The sequence below is a fragment of the Bombina bombina genome, chromosome 4, assembly GCF_027579735.1.
Source record: "Bombina bombina isolate aBomBom1 chromosome 4, aBomBom1.pri, whole genome shotgun sequence".
Taxonomy (NCBI): Eukaryota; Metazoa; Chordata; class Amphibia; order Anura; family Bombinatoridae; genus Bombina; species Bombina bombina.
This window is the reverse complement of record NC_069502.1, coordinates 173,121,030-173,139,066: the sequence shown is the minus strand read 5'-3', so window position 1 is coordinate 173,139,066 and position 18,037 is coordinate 173,121,030. Positions and strand designations below refer to the sequence as shown.

At 38.2% G+C, this 18,037-nt stretch overlaps 1 protein-coding gene across 2 annotated transcripts in view; it reads left to right on the top strand.

Annotated features, from left to right (window-relative positions):
- ASAP2 (ArfGAP with SH3 domain, ankyrin repeat and PH domain 2) overlaps positions 1-17,619 on the top strand; it is a 774,383-nt gene extending 756,764 nt beyond the window's left edge. For both annotated transcript variants that reach the window (XM_053709709.1, XM_053709708.1), the window contains one exon: positions 14,615-17,619. In XM_053709709.1, coding sequence (XP_053565684.1) covers positions 14,615-14,686 — 72 coding nt within the window. In that variant the 3' untranslated portion in view covers positions 14,687-17,619. The remainder of the gene's footprint in view (positions 1-14,614) is intronic.
- The last annotated feature ends 418 nt before the right edge of the window (positions 17,620-18,037 follow it).

Below are 18,037 nucleotides of genomic sequence, written 5' to 3'. Positions count from 1 at the left end.
TGAAGATCTTTCTAACAGATCAGAGAGAGTTGCAAGCTAACAACACAAGAACCAGTTGATCATACCTAGGTATCCAACAATAGGGGGCGCTATTATAGAGAAAAATGTATATATTGGCAATTTTTAGTATACAACAAATGACATTTGATATACATACATATGACTCTTAAAGATGGTAACTTAACTGAGTCCTTGACTTAAAAAAAATTGCTTAAGCCAATATTCATTAAAGTCCAGAAAATCTGTGAAAAAGAATCACAAAAAAGAGAGGGTGCCTCCTAGTGCAATATTGCAAGATAAATGGCACAGATAAAAAAAAAGGTGAAGATTGAATACTCACAAAAGAAGCAGCACCTATGTGCTGATTGAGACAGGCTGGGGAATCGCAGTGACCCAGCTACACTGATCCTGTAGCAGGATGATGAATTCCAATGTGTCCAAACGTAAAATCTGTAAGATGGAATCACAAAGAAAGGGCGCCTCCTAGTGCAATATTGCAATATAAATGGCACAAATAATCAAATGTGAAAATAATATACTCTCAAAGAAAGCAGCACCTATGTGCTGATTGAGACAAGCTGGGGAATCACAGTAACCCAACTACACTGATACTGCAGCAGAATGTTGTTTTCCAGTGTATCTAATAAACAGGCTTAGGCTTCCATAAAAAAAAAAAATTATTGTCCAATTGTTAAAAATTCCAGGGATATAAACCCCAGTACATAAAAACCAATGTTAAAAACAGTTGCAACGCGTTTCTCAGCCAAACTGGCTGTTTCCTCAGGCATCTGTTGGACTAGTGGAAGCTTATGCCTTTTAAACTATACCTAACCCTAATAAACCCTCCCACGCCATGTGCAGGTAATTAGTTGTAATTAAGGGGTTACTATGACAACCTGATTTGCTTCTAATGGTGAAGGTTTCTCCATTTGCATACATAAAAGAAAATGAAAAATAAGAGCCATTTCTGCAATGCCTTTGATGATTCATAAATTCATTACCATCCATACTACTGTATTTAAATCATTCATATAGAATGTGCAAACAAATGAATAAATACAAATCCAATATGTAATAAATATGAAAAACCCTAGGGCACACTATCAATACAGGGTAGATCTACTGAAAATACATCTAATCAATTTCTATGTGAACATTGCAAAGCTGTACCAGTATGTCAGGTTAACCAACTTTGTAATAGTTGTATACCTTAACTCATAAGTCAGCCTGCAGCCTTTTTTCCTACTAAGGGTCTCTGCCCTGCTCCAGTATACATTACTAGCAGAGCTAATACACATTTTACCCCAGAATGTAATTATTTTTTTTACACAGAGCTATGACAGAGTTTTTGGCAACTATCCCAAAACCAAGTAAGCATAAGCACAAATCAGGGGATATGGCTACAACTTATATTGCAAATATGCAGGCATCCTCTCCTCAGACTTAGATACCTCCAGAGTTCAGATTCTTACTCAGATGGAACATTGTCCTCTGAGGACCAAGACACAGCTCCTGATACAGAATTTGACTCCTCTCTCAGTTTTAAGGTGGAACATATTCGGTCTTTATTACATGAGGTTCTAATGACTTTAGGACTTTGAGCCAAAAACTACTGAGGACTAACCTGTCAATTAGTTGAATGTTATTTTCAAAGCTCCTCCCAAGACCACTAAAGTGTTTCAGGTCCCTGATTTGGTTTCCAATTGCCAAGGAATGGAAAAAGCCTGGTAATTATGGGAAACTATTCCCAAAGTTTATGGAGCTATTTCTACGTTGGCAAGGCATACTACTATTCCACTTGAAGATAGTACTTCTTTCAGAGATCCAATGGAGCGCAAATTAGAGTTCTTTCTAAGAAGACTATTTCTTCAATCAGGAATTCTACTGAAACCAGCATTGGCTATACCCTGTGTGACTGGTGCCGCAGGTTTAAGGTCAGATTCCTTTTCTCGGTTAGCTGCTAAACCATTTTCTGCAGAAAATATTCAGAATTGCATTAAGGCTCTTGAGATGCCTACTGCTTTAATTTGTGACACAGATTAATGTCAAGAATATTTCCCTTGCAGTCCTGAAAAGAAGGGCCTCATAGCTAAAGTCTTGGTCTGCTGACATGGTGTCTGAGAACAGATTCTTTTCTCTTTCCTTCCAGGCAAAGATCCTTTGGTGGTAAAGGAGCCTTTTTTCCTCAGGATAAGGGATCTAAAGGAAAGAATAGGCCAGGAAACCGCTTTCGTTCCTTTCGCTTCTCAAAAGATCAGAAGTCTTTCTCCTCTCAGAAGGCAGAATCCTCATAGCTTGCCTGGAAACCTGGATCTTCTTGGGCCAAAAATAAGCAAAACAAGAACTTTGATCCCAATTTTAAATCTGCATGAAGATACAGTCCCTGAACAAGAACCTGTTCTGGTAGGGAATAGATTGTCTTTTTCAGAAGGCCATGATTTCGTTCAGTACCATTGGGTTCTAAACATAATTTCCCAAGGTTCCAGAATATGTTTTCCATCCAAGCCCCTGAAGGCAGCTTCCTTTATTCAATGTGTTCAGGATCTGGAACAGATTGGAGTAATTTTGCAAGTACCTGTCTCAGAACATGGACAGGGTTTTTATTCCAAACTCTTCATTGTTCCAACGAAGGAAGGTACATCATACTATCTTGGACTTAAAAACCTTAAACAATTCACACTATTTTACCCTTATTCCAACAGACTCAGTTCATGTCCACTATAGACCTCAAGGACCCATACCTTCATTGCGCTATTCACAACGATCATCATCAGTTTCTAAGGTTTGTTGCCCTGCCATTTGTTCTTCCCTCAGCTCCCCACATGTTTACAAAGGTGTTGGGTGCTTTGTTGGCAGTAGTCATTGTTCAGTGTATATTGCTTGCTCCTTATCTGGACAACATCTTAGTCTAACTAAGCCCTCTCTGTCTTTATCAATGGCTCTTATCCTTTATTTAGGATCATGGCTGGAGAATAAATGTTCCATAGATTCAGTCTCAATGTGCCTTTCCTTAACAGAATCTATGCAGGAATTATCCCAGATTCTAGTTTGGGCAGAACAGAATCAGTAATTCCCATTTCAAAAGTGAAAAATTGGGAGGCGGACTATCTCAGCTGACAGTCCGTTCACCCAGGAGAGTGGTCTCTCCATCAGAAGACTTTCGATCAGCTAGTTGCAGGTGGGATCCAGATTTAGTCCTGATGACTTCACAACTGAACAACAAACTGCTAGCATATTGTGCCAGATCCAGAGACCCAAGTGTTCAGATGATAGATGCCTTAGTGTGTCCATGGAACTTTCGCCTAGCCTACCTGTTCCCTCCATTTGTTTTTTTTTCCAAGAGTCATTGCTTGAAATAAACAGGAGTTGGCATCAATAATCCTGATAGCTCCAGCTTGGCCCCCGCATAACCTGGTATGCAGACTGGAGTCAGATGTCCAGTTTCCCTCCTTGCCTTCTTCCTCATAGATAAGATCACTTGTCTCAAGGTCCTCTCTTCCATCCAATTGTTAAATCTCTAAATTTGATGGTGTTAAGGTTGAACGCTTAATTATGAAGCATAGAGGATTCTCTGATTGTGTTATTGACACTCCTTTTCAGTCCAGGAAGCCAGTTACCCAAGGATTCTTCAGTTTCTTCAAGATGGACTAGACAAGGGATTGTCTGCTAGTTCCTTGAAGGGCCACATTTCAGCTTTAACAGTTGAATTTCACAAGAGATTAGCCAAACTTCCTGATGCTTAAACCTTTGTTCAAACTTTAAAGAGAATCAGGCCAATGGTTAGACCTATTTCTCCTCCGTAGAATTTACGTTTGGTTCTCTCAGTTCTTCCGAGTCTTTGTTTTGAACCTATACACAGCATAGATATTGAACTTTTGTCCTGGAAAGTTCTTTTCTTTCATACAGGTGGTAAGGGCGCACGATCCATTACTACTGGGAATTATTCTTCCTTACCACCAGGAGGAAACAAAGATTCCCAAAACCCCAAGTGATTCTTCAGTGAGAGGGGTTTTCAGTCTATGTTGAAGCCTGTTTTCCCCTCAGAGTACAGTGTTTGTCAGAGGGATTATGAGATATGGTTAGTTTCCAAAAGTACAACATTAGAGGCTTGTAAAGGATACATTTTCTTGAATCTTGCAGAAGGATTAAAAAGAATATATCTGGTTTAGCCCAAACTCTGGAAATAATCTCAGAGACTGCATCAGGAATAGGAAATACACTGGGGATTTAACCATAAGTACAAAAACATATTTAAACAGTCTTTAATCTCTAAAGTATGCAAAATTTATTTAAAAAAAGAAAGAATATGCTCAATTTTAAACGACTAAGTAAATGTTTCAGATTCATGATCAGAGGTAAACTCCTGATTATCAGAAAAAAACCTCTCCCTCTGAGGACATAACAGCTTCATGGCTAGAAACGATAACCTCAGCAGGCTTAGAGCTAGTAGAAGGTAAATTCTGAACTGACCTTTTACGCTTACTTGAAAGAGGCATGGCCGCCAACATTTCAGTCACAGTAGATCGTATGAAATCCATGACTCCAATGGGATTGACCTATAAGGAACAAACAGAAGGAGCAGTAACACCTTAAGATGCAAGAGCTGCATTAGATTGGTTGGGATGCATCAAAATATGAAATACATTTATTGCATAATTTAGCTGGAGATAAAAACAGCTAGTTTACAACACACATATTTAACACCGGTAGGAAAGTGTTCAAATGACCCAGCTTCTAAGGCAGTTTTAGGAACAGAGTCAGAAGGCTCCATAACTGCAGGAAATTTCAACAGAAGTTAAATGCAGAATAAAACAAGAAAACAGCTAAGCGGTAATATCCGCATTAGAAGAGCTCTTAAAGAAAGGGAAACACTTACCCCTTCTGAAAGAAACCCTTAAAAACGTACAAATTCAAAAATAATTAAAGCGGAAATTTGGTGGCACACAGGACACCTGGTACCTAAATAGCGTACTTATGAGAGGAAGCATGCATCAATCTGGCATCATATAAAGAAAAATTTACATTATAAGGCCGACGCATGCAGGCCCGAAAGCACATGAAAAAATCCATCGTGAGTCAAAAAATATACGCGTGCAAAAATCTGTTTAGCATTAAAAAATGTATGTAGCCGAAAAAATGACGCATATTTATAAATACTTAATTAAAAAAAACTGTTTTTAAAGAGGAATTATCTTAAAAATATATATATAACTGTCCCAATGTAATATACATTTGTAATATATTTATATAACAATAATCTAAAAGGCTTATAGAGTGCCAATAATATAAAAACAAACTTATCTCCTCTTCTGAGGACAGTTATGGACATTTCTAACCGAGCTGATCAGGTAACAATTTCATATGATTAAACGTTCCTTTAAAAGGCTATAATAATCGAAAAATTACATGGTGTTCTTCGTTAGAACATGCAACTTTAAGACTAGCAACCCTGCACTACCGCAAATGGGTTAAACACATAGTAGAAGTACCCCTTGTGACCCACAAAGCACTGAAGCTTCATAACGGATGCATCCCCCATTATGCCAGCCACATATATAACTGACACCATGCCCACAGTATGCACAGGTGAGTCCTCACATGAGGGACTTGGAGAGTGATTAGTTTGGCTGCTGCATCTACTATTTTTGTACAATATGAACATTTTTTGGTTCTTCCTAAAACCAACATTGTTTTAACCCATTAACCCCTTAATGACCACAGCACTTTTCCATTTTCTGTCCGTTTGGGACCAAGGCTATTTTTACATTTTTGCGGTGTTTGTGTTTAGCTGTAATTTTCTTCTTACTCATTTACTGTACCCACACATATTATATACCGTTTTTCTCGCCATTAAATGGACTTTCTAAAGATGCCATTATTTTTATCATATCTTATAATTTACTATAAAAAAAAATTATAAAATATGAGGAAAAAAATTGAAAAAAAACACACTTTTTCTAACTATGACCCCCAAAATCTGTTACACATCTACAACCACCAAAAAATACCCGTGCTATATAGTTTCTAAATTTTGTCCTGAGTTTAGAAATACCCAATGTTTATATGTTCTTTGCTTTTTTTGTAAGTTATAGGGCCATAAATACAAGTAGCACTTTGCTATTTCCAAACCATTAATTTTCAAAATTAGCGCTAGTTACATTAGAACACTAATATCTTTCAGGAATCTCTGAATATCCATTGACATGTATATATTTTTTTTAATAGACATCCCAAAGTATTCATCTAGGCCCATTTTGGTATATTTCATGCCACCATTTCACCGCCAAATGCGATTAAATACAAAAAATCGTTCACTTTTTTAATAATTTTTTCACAAACTTTTGGTTTCTCACTGAAATTATTTACAAACAGCTTGTGCAATTATGGCTTAAATGGTTGTAAATTCTTCTCTGGGATCCCCTTTGTTCAGAAATAGCAGACATATATGGCTTTGGCGTTGCTTTTTAGTAATTAGAAGGCTGCTAAATGCCACTGCGCACTACACGTGTATTATGCCCAGCAGTGAAGGGGTTAATTATGGAGCATGTAGGGAGTTTTTAGGGATAATTTTAGCTTTAGTTTAGTGTAGTAGACAACCCCAAGTATTGATCTAGGCCAATTTTGGTATATTTCATGCCACCATTTCACCGCCAAATGCGATCAAATTAAAAAAAACGTTAAATTTTTCACAATTTTAGGTTTCTCACTGAAATCATTTACAAACAGCTTGTGCAATTATGGCACAAATGGTTGTAAATGCTTCTCTGGGATCCCCTTTGTTCAGAAATAGCAGACATATATGGCTTTGGCGTTGCTTTTTGGTAATTAGAAGGCCGCCAAATGCCACTCGCATTTCACACATGTATTATGGCTAGCAGTGAAGGGGTTAATTATGTAGCTTGTAGGGAGCTTGCAGGGTTAATTTTAGCTTTAGTGTAGAGCTCAGCCTCCCACCTGTAACATGAGACCCCCTGATCCCTCCCAAACAGCTCTCTTCCCTCCCCCACCCCACAATTGTCCCCGTCATCTTAAGTACTGGCAGAAACTCTGCCAGTACTAAAATAAAAGCTATATTTGGGCTTTTTTGTTGTGTTTTTTTTTTTTAGCATATTTACATATGCTGCTGTGTAGCATCCCCCCTTAGCCCCCAGCCTCACTGATCCCCCACCAAACAGCTCTCTAACCCTCCCCCTCTGTCTTAATGGGCGCCATCTTGGGTACTGGCAGCTGTCTGCCAGTACCCAGTTTAGTAAAAAAATTTGCCTTTTTTAAAACAAAAATGCCCTTTTCTGTAGTGTAGCTTCCCCCCACCCCCAAGATCAACCCCCCACCCCTTCCAGATCACTTAGCTTTTAATTTACAGCTTTCAAAAGTTTTAATTTTTTACTTTTGATAGCTTTATTTTTCTGTAGTGTAGCGGTTCCCTCCCGCTCCCGCCCCGTGCACGCGCCCGCCCGCCCCCCCCCCGTGCACGCGCGCGCTCCCGCCGCCCCTGATCCCCGCCCCCCTCCACTCTTCTCGGCACATCGATGGCCGCCCACCCGCCTCCCAGGCTTGCTCCCACCCACCAACGATACCGGCCACCGATGTCCGGTGCAGAGAGGGCCACAGAGTGGCTCTCTCTGCATCGGATGGCCAAGGGGGGTTATTGCAGGATGCCTCGATATCGAGGCATCACTGCAATAACCGGAAAGCAGCTGGAAGCGAGCAGGATCACTTCCAGCTGCTTTCCAGACCAAGGACGTACGCCACACGTCCTCGGTCATTAACTGTATTTTTTTTTTAGGACGTGTGGCGTACGTCCTTGGTCATTAAGGGGTTAAAGGGACACTGAAACCATTTTTTTTCTTTTGTGATTCAGATAGAGAATGCAATTTTAAGCAACTTTCTAATTTACTCCTATTATCAATTTTTCTTCGTTCTCTTGCTATCTTTATTTGAAAAAGAAGGCATCCTAGCTTTTTTATTAGCTCAGAACTCTAGACAGCACTTTTTATTGGTGGATGAATTTATCCACCAATCAGCAAGAACAACCCAGGTTGTTCACTAAAAATGGGCCGGCATCTAAACTTACATTCTTGCATTTTAAATTAAGATACTTAGGCCTAGATTTAGAGTTCGGCGGTAGCCGTCAAAACCAGCGTTAGAGGCTCCTAACGCTGGTTTTGGGCGCCCGCTGGTATTTGGAGTCAGTGATTAAAGGGTCTAACGCTCACTTTTCAGCCGCGACTTTTCCATACCGCAGATCCCCCTACGCCATTTGCGTAGCCTATCTTTTCAATGGGATCTTTCTAACGCTGGTATTTAGAGTCGTTTCTGCAGTGAGCGTTAGAGCTCTAACGACAAGATTCCAGCCGCCTGAAAATAGCAGGAGTTAAGAGCTTTCTGGCTAACGCCGGTTTATAAAGCTCTTAACTACTGTACCCTAAAGTACACTAACACCCATAAACTACCTATGTACCCCTAAACCGAGGTCCCCCCACATCGCCGCCACTCGATTAAAATTTTTAACCCCTAATCTGCCGACCGCCACCTACGTTATACTTATGTACCCCTAATCTGCTGCCCCTAACACCGCCGACCCCTGTATTATATCTATTAACCCCTAACTTGCCCCCCACAACGTCGCCGCAAGCTACTTAAAATAATTAACCCCTAATCTTCCGACCGCAAATCGCCGCCACCTACGTTATCCCTATGTACCCCTAATCTGCTACCCCTAACATCGCCGACCCCCTATGTTATATTTATTAACCCCTAATCTGCCCCCCACAACGTCGCCGACACCTACCTACACTTATTAACCCCTAATCTGCCGAGCGGACCTGAGCGCTACTATAATAAAGTTATTAACCCCTAATCCGCCTCACTAACCCTATCATAAATAGTATTAACCCCTAATCTGCCCTCCCTAACATCGCCGACACCTACCTTCAATTATTAACCCCTAATCTGCCGACCGGAGCTCACCGCTATTCTAATAAATGTATTAACCCCTAAAGCTAAGTCTAACCCTAACACTAACACCCCCCTAAGTTAAATATAATTTTTATCTAACGAAATAAATTAACTCTTATTAAATAAATAATTCCTATTTAAAGCTAAATACTTACCTGTAAAATACATCCTAATATAGCTACAATATAAATTATAATTATATTATAGCTATTTTAGGATTAATATTTATTTTACAGGCAACTTTGTAATTATTTTAACCAGGTACAATAGCTATTAAATAGTTAAGAACTATTTAATAGTTACCTAGTTAAAATAATTACAAATTTACCTGTAAAATAAATCCTAACCTAAGATATAATTAAACCTAACACTACCCTATCAATAAAATAATTAAATAAACTACCTACAATTACCTACAATTAACCTAACACTACACTATCAATAAATTAATTAAACACAATTGCTACAAATAAATAAAATTAAATAAACTATCTAAAGTACAAAAAATAAAAAAGAACTAAGTTACAGAAAATAATAAAATATTTACAAACATAAGAAAAATATTACAACAATTTTAAACTAATTACACCTACTCTAAGCCCCCTAATAAAATAACAAAGCCCCCCAAAATAAAAAATTCCCTACCCTATTCTAAAATACAAATATTACAAGCTCTTTTACCTTACCAGCCCTGAACAGGGCCCTTTGCGGGGCATGCCCCAAGAATTTCAGCTCTTTTGCCTGTAAAAAAAAACATACAATACCCCCCCCCCCAACATTACAACCCACCACCCACATACCCCTAATCTAACCCAAACCCCCCTTAAATAAACCTAACACTACCCCCCTGATGATCTTCCTACCTTGTCTTCACCATGCCAGGTTCACCGATCCGTCCTGGCTCCAAGATCTTCATCCAACCCAAGCGGGGGCTAGACATCCACTGAAGAAGTCCAGAAGAGGGTCCAAAGTCTTCCTCCTATCCGGCAAGAAGAGGACATCCGGACCGGCAAACATCTTCTCCAAGCGGCATCTTCTATCTTCTTCCATCCGATGACGACCGGCTCCATCTTGAAGACCTCCAGCGCGGATCCATCCTCTTCTTCCGACGACTAGACGACGAATGACGGTTCCTTTAAGGGACGTCATCCAAGATGGCGTCCCTCGAATTCCGATTGGCTGATAGGATTCTATCAGCCAATCGGAATTAAGGTAGGATTTTCTGATTGGCTGATGGAATCAGCCAATCAGAATATAGTTCAATCCGATTGGCTGATCCAATCAGCCAATCAGATTGAGCTCGCATTCTATTGGCTGTTCCGATCAGCCAATAGAATGCGAGCTCAATCTGATTGGCTGATTGGATCAGCCAATCGGATTGAACTATATTCTGATTGGCTGATTCCATCAGCCAATCAGAAAATTCCTACCTTAATTCCGATTGGCTGATAGAATCCTATCAGCCAATCGGAATTCGAGGGACGCCATCTTGGATGACGTCCCTTAAAGGAACCGTCATTCGTCGTCTAGTCGTCGGAAGAAGAGGATGGATCCGCGCTGGAGGTCTTCAAGATGGAGCCGGTCGTCATCGGATGGAAGAACATAGAAGATGCCGCTTGGAGAAGATGTTTGCCGGTCCGGATGTCCTCTTCTTGCCGGATAGGAGGAAGACTTTGGACCCTCTTCTGGACTTCTTCAGTGGATGTCTAGCCCCCGCTTGGGTTGGATGAAGATCTTGGAGCCAGGACGGATCGGTGAACCTGGCATGGTGAAGACAAGGTAGGAAGATCATCAGGGGGGTAGTGTATAGGTTTATTTAAGGGGGGTTTGGGTTAGATTAGGGGTATGTGGGTGGTGGGTTGTAATGTTGGGGGGGGGGGTATTGTATGTTTTTTTTTACAGGCAAAAGAGCTGAAATTCTTGGGGCATGCCCCGCAAAGGGCCCTGTTCAGGGCTGGTAAGGTAAAAGAGCTTGTAATATTTGTATTTTAGAATAGGGTAGGGAATTTTTTATTTTGGGGGGCTTTGTTATTTTATTAGGGGGCTTAGAGTAGGTGTAATTAGTTTAAAATTGTTGTAATATTTTTCTTATGTTTGTAAATATTTTATTATTTTCTGTAACTTAGTTCTTTTTTATTTTTTGTACTTTAGATAGTTTATTTAATTTTATTTATTTGTAGCAATTGTGTTTAATTAATTTATTGATAGTGTAGTGTTAGGTTAATTGTAGGTAATTGTAGGTAGTTTATTTAATTATTTTATTGATAGGGGTAGTGTTAGGTTTAATTATATCTTAGGTTAGGATTTATTTTACAGGTAAATTTGTAATTATTTTAACTAGGTAACTATTAAATAGTTCTTAACTATTTAATAGCTATTGTACCTGGTTAAAATAATTACAAAGTTGCCTGTAAAATAAATATTAATCCTAAAATAGCTATAATATAATTATAATTTATATTGTAGCTATATTAGGATGTATTTTACAGGTAAGTATTTAGCTTTAAATAGGAATTATTTATTTAATAAGAGTTAATTTATTTCGTTAGATAAAAATTATATTTAACTTAGGGGGGTGTTAGTGTTAGGGTTAGACTTAGCTTTAGGGGTTAATACATTTATTAGAATAGCGGTGAGCTCCGGTCGGCAGATTAGGGGTTAATAATTGAAGGTAGGTGTCGGCGATGTTAGGGAGGGCAGATTAGGGGTTAATACTATTTATGATAGGGTTAGTGAGGCGGATTAGGGGTTAATAACTTTATTATAGTAGCGCTCAGGTCCGCTCGGCAGATTAGGGGTTAATAAGTGTAGGTAGGTGTCGGCGACGTTGTGGGGGGCAGATTAGGGGTTAATAAATATAACATAGGGGTCGGCGATGTTAGGGCAGCAGATTAGGGGTTAAAAGTGTAATGCAGGGGTCAGCGATAGCGGGGGCGGCAGATTAGGGGTTAATAAGTGTAAGGCTAGGGGTGTTTAGACTCGGGGTACATGTTAGAGTGTTAGGTGCAGACGTAGGAAGTGTTTCCCCATAGGAAACAATGGGGCTGCGTTAGGAGCTGAACGCTGCTTTTTTGCAGGTGTTAGGTTTTTTTTCAGCTCAAACAGCCCCATTGTTTCCTATGGGAGAATCGTGCACGAGCACGTTTTTGATGCCGGCCGCGTCCGTAAGCAACTCTGGTATCGAGAGTTGCATTTGCGGTAAAATGCTCTACGCTCCTTTTTTGGAGCCTAACGCAGCATTTGTTTGAACTCTCGATACCAGAGTTAAATTTATGGTGCGGCCAGAAAAAAACCCGCGGAGCGTTAACAGCCCTTTTACCGCCGAACTCTAAATCTAGGCCTAAGAGTATGAAGAAAATATGATAACAGGAGTAAATTAGAAAGTTGCTTAAAATTGCTGCTCTATCTGAATCACGAAAGAAAAAATTTGGGTTCAGTGTCCCTTTAAGGATAGAGGTTTTTCACAGTTTCCATGCTTAAATGACAGAGGTAATTTTGGCATTTTTGCACATTGCAATTGTCCACTCTCTTGATAAGTGCACACATACATATTATATACTATTTTTTAACAGACAGACAAGGCTTTTTCATGATACCCTATATGGTTTAATAAAATAACAATATGGATTTACTACTGAAAAATTGGTAGGAAATTTGAAAAATAAGCATTTTTTTTAGTTTTCTTAATAATTTCTACAAAACTAGTGTAGCTAAATAAAAAAAAAATCTCAAAATAGATTATTTTTTCCTGGTTTTAGGAATACCTCGTATATCTAGGTTTCCAAGTAATTTATATCAAAGGGCTAATACTACAATAATGGAATTAATGCATTTAACACCTGAAGTTTGAAGAATTTGCTTGTTTAACCCCTTCACTATAAGGAATTTTAGAAAAAAACTTGCCCAAAGAACCAGAGAATTTTTAACATTTTTGCTCTCACTGCATTTAAACAGAAATATAGCCTTTGTTTTGTTTGTTTTCTTATGCCCTTTTCTGGCATAAAAAGAGCTATCAGTCAGTGACATTTTTAACTAGCTATTTATATACACAGGGCCATCTTTAACACCGGGCAAAAGGGGCAGATGCCCAGGGCCCAGTCTTTGTTGAGGGGCCCAGTCAGTCCTAATACTATCACAGTCAAAAGTTCTCTGCTTATATTTATTTGTGAGAAACTGTGCCAGACTGTGCCCGTGTCATGTGACATGCCAAGCTAGTGCCATGTGCTGTTTTAGATGTGCACTGTGCAGCACTAAATGCTAAGCCCTAACTCGGCATCCAGCCATTCCCACTGCATCAGAAAGGTCCTACTGGGGTTACCACTGTTACCAGGTAACTGCTCTGGTGGTGGGGATTGTTTCTGGGTAGAGCTGACTGTAGGTGCATGCAGCAGAAAGCTGGAGCGGCAGGCACGTGAGGATTTGAGCATCTGTGCAGCTGCACACACTGCTCTCTTCAGTCTTGAGGCTGTGTGACTCATCTCACAATGTATCCATGCAGCCTTTGTCAGACAGCATTGCATCAAGTCTGCTGGTCCCCTTAACCCTGCTATTTCTGCTGTGGCCCTAAGATCAACTAACTGAAGTTTGTTAGGGGAACAGTGCTTTGTAGAAAGGTGTCAGTGGGAAGAATAAGTAAGTGTACACACGCCCCCTCCCCCATGCAGCATTGTCTACTGCAGGGTGAGAGGGAAACTTGTTCCTAGCAAAGAAGTGACATGTGCTGCTGTGGCTGATGTATAGTATCATGCTGATACTTCACACATTAAGGTAAGGTTTATTTTTATAGGGTTTTTTTTCTCTCTGTCTCAGATTTTACAGCTTCCCATAGTAGTTCTGCTGTTCCAGTCAGTAAACTAATATTTGTCTGCACCTCCATACTTCCTCCTCAGTGTTTACCTTGCTTGCTCCTGTTAGCTGCCCTAAATCTCTTTAACCAGCTAACCTCCACACCAGAATCACATTCAAAAGCATATTAAATTAATCCACAGTGGAGGAATTTATATATATATATATATATATATATATTTATATATTTATTTATTTATTAGTACTGCTTAGGTCCAGTTTTACATATTGCCATTTTTTTTTTTTAAATGATTAGCCCAGCAGTGGATGATCCATTTCTGGGCTAATAATTTAAAAAAATATATAAAATAAATTGATTTAGTTGTTTTTTGGGACGTTGGGGTGGAGAGTGAAATTGCATGGGGGGGGCAAGAAAATGTTTGCCCAGGATCAAGTCAATATTAAAGACGGCCCTGTATATACAGAAGTAAGAAATGATTGTAAAATTACTGTTGTTCTGACACTTTAAATTTAACAATTTAATCATCAAAGAAAATCAAATTTAGGGATAAAAACATAAAAATCTATTAAACTGAAATAAGGCAGAGAGAGTGCAGTCTAACTGCTGTCAGCGAGCCCCACGCTATTAGAGCCCTGGAAGCAGCCATTGTACAGGGCTTAGTGATGGTCACTAAAGATCACAGCCCATCAAGGATGCCCATATTTCCTATAAAGCGTAATTAGTTCTTAGGATAGCCTTATGTATATTAAAAGCTGCCATGTTGTGTTCTTTTGATATGGCACATTCTCTCTGCTCCTTGAATGTTTCACTGAATCGAAAAATTATGCAATTAATTTTACATTTTTTCAGATTGGCCACATTGATGGTGAACCAACTCGAAGAGGAGCTTTTTCCTGTGTCATTTGTGCACTTTATTGTTGAATAATTACCAAACCTTGCGACATGAAAGAAACACAGCCATAGACAACCCCACTGCTCTTCTGACAAGCAAGAGACATAGAACTTCAGAAACCAGATCCTGGGAAAAAAAGCAACAAATTAAGACCACTACCGAAACGCTCAGTTTAGCAGCTGACAACTCTTTTGCTACAAACTGACCAAAAGATAAAAAATCCAAAATACAACATTTTTAGGAGCCTTCTACACTTTGTATATTTATTTTTCCTTGAAGGAAGTTTCTTATCAATCAGATGTAGATATTCATGTTGAACACTAGCGTTTTCTGTCATATGTTAATTCTCTAATGTTTGTTTGTACCAAATTTGCCTTTTTATAGCTTATGGTTTATTCATGGTGTTATAAATCCTTTCATTGTTAGACAGGGTCCAGAAGTACATTGCAGGGCAATGCACACATGACCCACGTGCAACTAAAGAATGACAACTTTAGGGAATATATTTTTGTTTTCTGTTTAGTAAATTAATGCTTTTTATATATAAATAATTGTTTAGCTTTTTGTGAATTCTTCAAATAAACAATTAGCTCAGATGCGTAACGGAAACTGTATATGGCATATGTTGCATTTAGTTCAGTGGTTGACAACGTTCGGGGCATTTTGTGACTGTCAAAAGATATAATAGTGGAGGTCTGCACTTTAATACCACCATTGCATGATTCAGTATAACATCTATGGAATTTCAGATTAGAGTTTTTTTTAATAGAGTTATCAACTTTTACCCCTGTACTGCTAAAAAAATAGTTATATAGTAAAAGATTGAGTTTTCTTATGTTCATTTTCAGTTTTTTTGCCTAAAATGTCCCTTTAAACTGAAAATGAACATAAGAAAACTCAATCTTTTACAATATAACTATTTTTTCCTTTAGATGACATGCTGTTGATTTTTTATTTTGTGTAGGACGACTAAAGACTTTCAGAGGATGTTTAGGACCAGTGATCCAAGTTCCATTTTGATTTTGTTGTTAATTAGTTTTCTCTGTTGCATGTGTGGCCTTTATGTACTAGTAACGTTTTTGTGCAGTGTACGCTGCTTTTTGCACATCTCATTAGTGACAGAATTCAGGACTTGTCGGCGCTGTACCATTCACTAATATAAATTATTTTAGCATTATTTTAATAGGGTTAAACTACTTAAATTCCTTGTTTATATTTACTGCAGTGCCCTTTAACAGTTTCTCCACATTGCACTAATCTATAGCTATCCCTTCCCGCATTAAGCAGCAGAACGTCACATATGACATAAAGTCACAAAGTTCTAGTCATTTCCTTACAAGATCACAGTGTTTATAACTATTAGGGTTCTGTTTTTGTTTTAACTGTTAGAAATTTTTTATTTCTTTTGGGGGTTTTTTATTTAAAATTATTTTCCCAACCATTGACCAGTAGTTCTTTTTTATGTTAATAAAATGAGGACAGGACATTATGAAGCACAAAATGTTAGGGTTCTAACCACTTTTCTATTTTGATAGTAATTCTATCTTAGAAGTGATTTTTTTCTGTCTTTTTTGGTGCTAACCCCGTGTCCTCAATAGGGCAAACACAATGCAGATATGAAGCTGATATTTCATGCAATAAAGGGACAATGAACCCAAATGTTTTCTTTTGTGATTCAGACAGAGCATGAAATTTTAAGCAACTTTCTAATTTACTCCTATTATCAAATGTTCTTTATTCTCTTGGTATCTTTATTTGAAATGCAAGAATGTAAGTTTAGATGCCGGCCCATTTTTGGTGAACAACCTAGGTTGTCCTTGCTGATTGGTGGATAAATTCATCCACCAATCAAAAACTACTGTCCAGAGGTCTGAACCAAGAAAAAAGCTTAGATGCCTTCTTTTTCATATAAAGATAGCAATAGAATGAAGAAACATTGATAATAGGAGTAAATTAGAAAGTTGCTTAAAATTGCATGCTCTATCTGATTCAAGAAAGAAAACTTTTGGGTTCCGTGTCCCTTTAAGGCCTCTGCATACACGGAAGTAAACACTGGCTGCTGTGTTATCTGGGGCCACATGATGGACTAATGGGCTCTGAGCGTTCCTTCCAGGAACATTTCTGCACATGTAGTCGTGATCTACTCTTTCCATAGTAACAAGTAGGACTTATAATAGGCTCTTGGCTACCAAAGAGCTCTATCAGACGGCCAGGGGGTAGATCATAGGCCAGAAAGTGTTGCGAGAACCAGTTATTGCAATGTTATATTAGTGCAAAAAAGCTAAAGGTATGTTTTCCACAGCAAAAGACACTATAATTAATTATAGACCTGGTTTCTTATTATACTTCGTATATACTTGAATAGCTGATCAAAGCCAATGGTGTATTTTTATGTCTGATGTAACAATATAAAGTGGAATAAAAAGCAGGGAAGTTCTAATATTTTCAAGTGTTGGTCCTAAATGTGCCAGCATTCTGGGTCAATTATATCTTAGAGCTTCACATATAAAGTATTTTTTTCATCGTCTTTATCATTACAATTAGACTTGTAAATCACAACACTATGGCTGATCTATAATGTAAGCTGCAAGTAGGATGAAAGAAAAATACCCCAAGAAATCATCAGCTGTGTATTGTATGAACCTCCTAAAGTAAGCTGATTGTCACACTGGAACGTAACTGTCAGTCATTATACCTCTCAGTGCTGGAAAAAACTACGCAAACCACAAAGTTATACAGCTGTTCTTATGTTCTACTAAAACCAGTCATGTTTATTTTGTAATCCCTGGGGACCAAACATTTATATTATTTTGTTCTTTTTTCTGCAAATAGACAAATTATTGATGTTTTTTAACTGTTATAAGGGATTTTTGTTTGATTAAAAATGTGATCAATCAGGTATTTTTATATTAACCTTGGCACTAACACTGGATTTGAAATAAAAAAAAATATGGCAACATAATGTAAAGCTATAGTTTCTTATGTATTGTTATTTTACTATTAAAAGACATTTTAATTTTATTTATTTTTTTCTGCTCAAAATTATCTGTGTATTCACATTAATAAAAATAGTGTAGAGCAAGACATTTTATACAGGTACGGTTAAATCATTTACACCCAGCGGTTGTAATATTGTAGCACATTGATATTTTAGATGCTTAAGCTCCACATATAAATGTACGGATATGAAACAAAAAAATAAGTAAATAAAAATATTCAGTGGCACAAAGACAGAATTAGGTAAGGTTACAGGGTAGCGGCTATCTGCTTTTTCCCTTTCCAGAGAACCACTTTGTTTGCCCACCCACCCACCAGAAGTACACATTCTTAGTTCTGCTTTTTTCTAGACCAAAATAACCATGGCACATATTCTTAGTTTT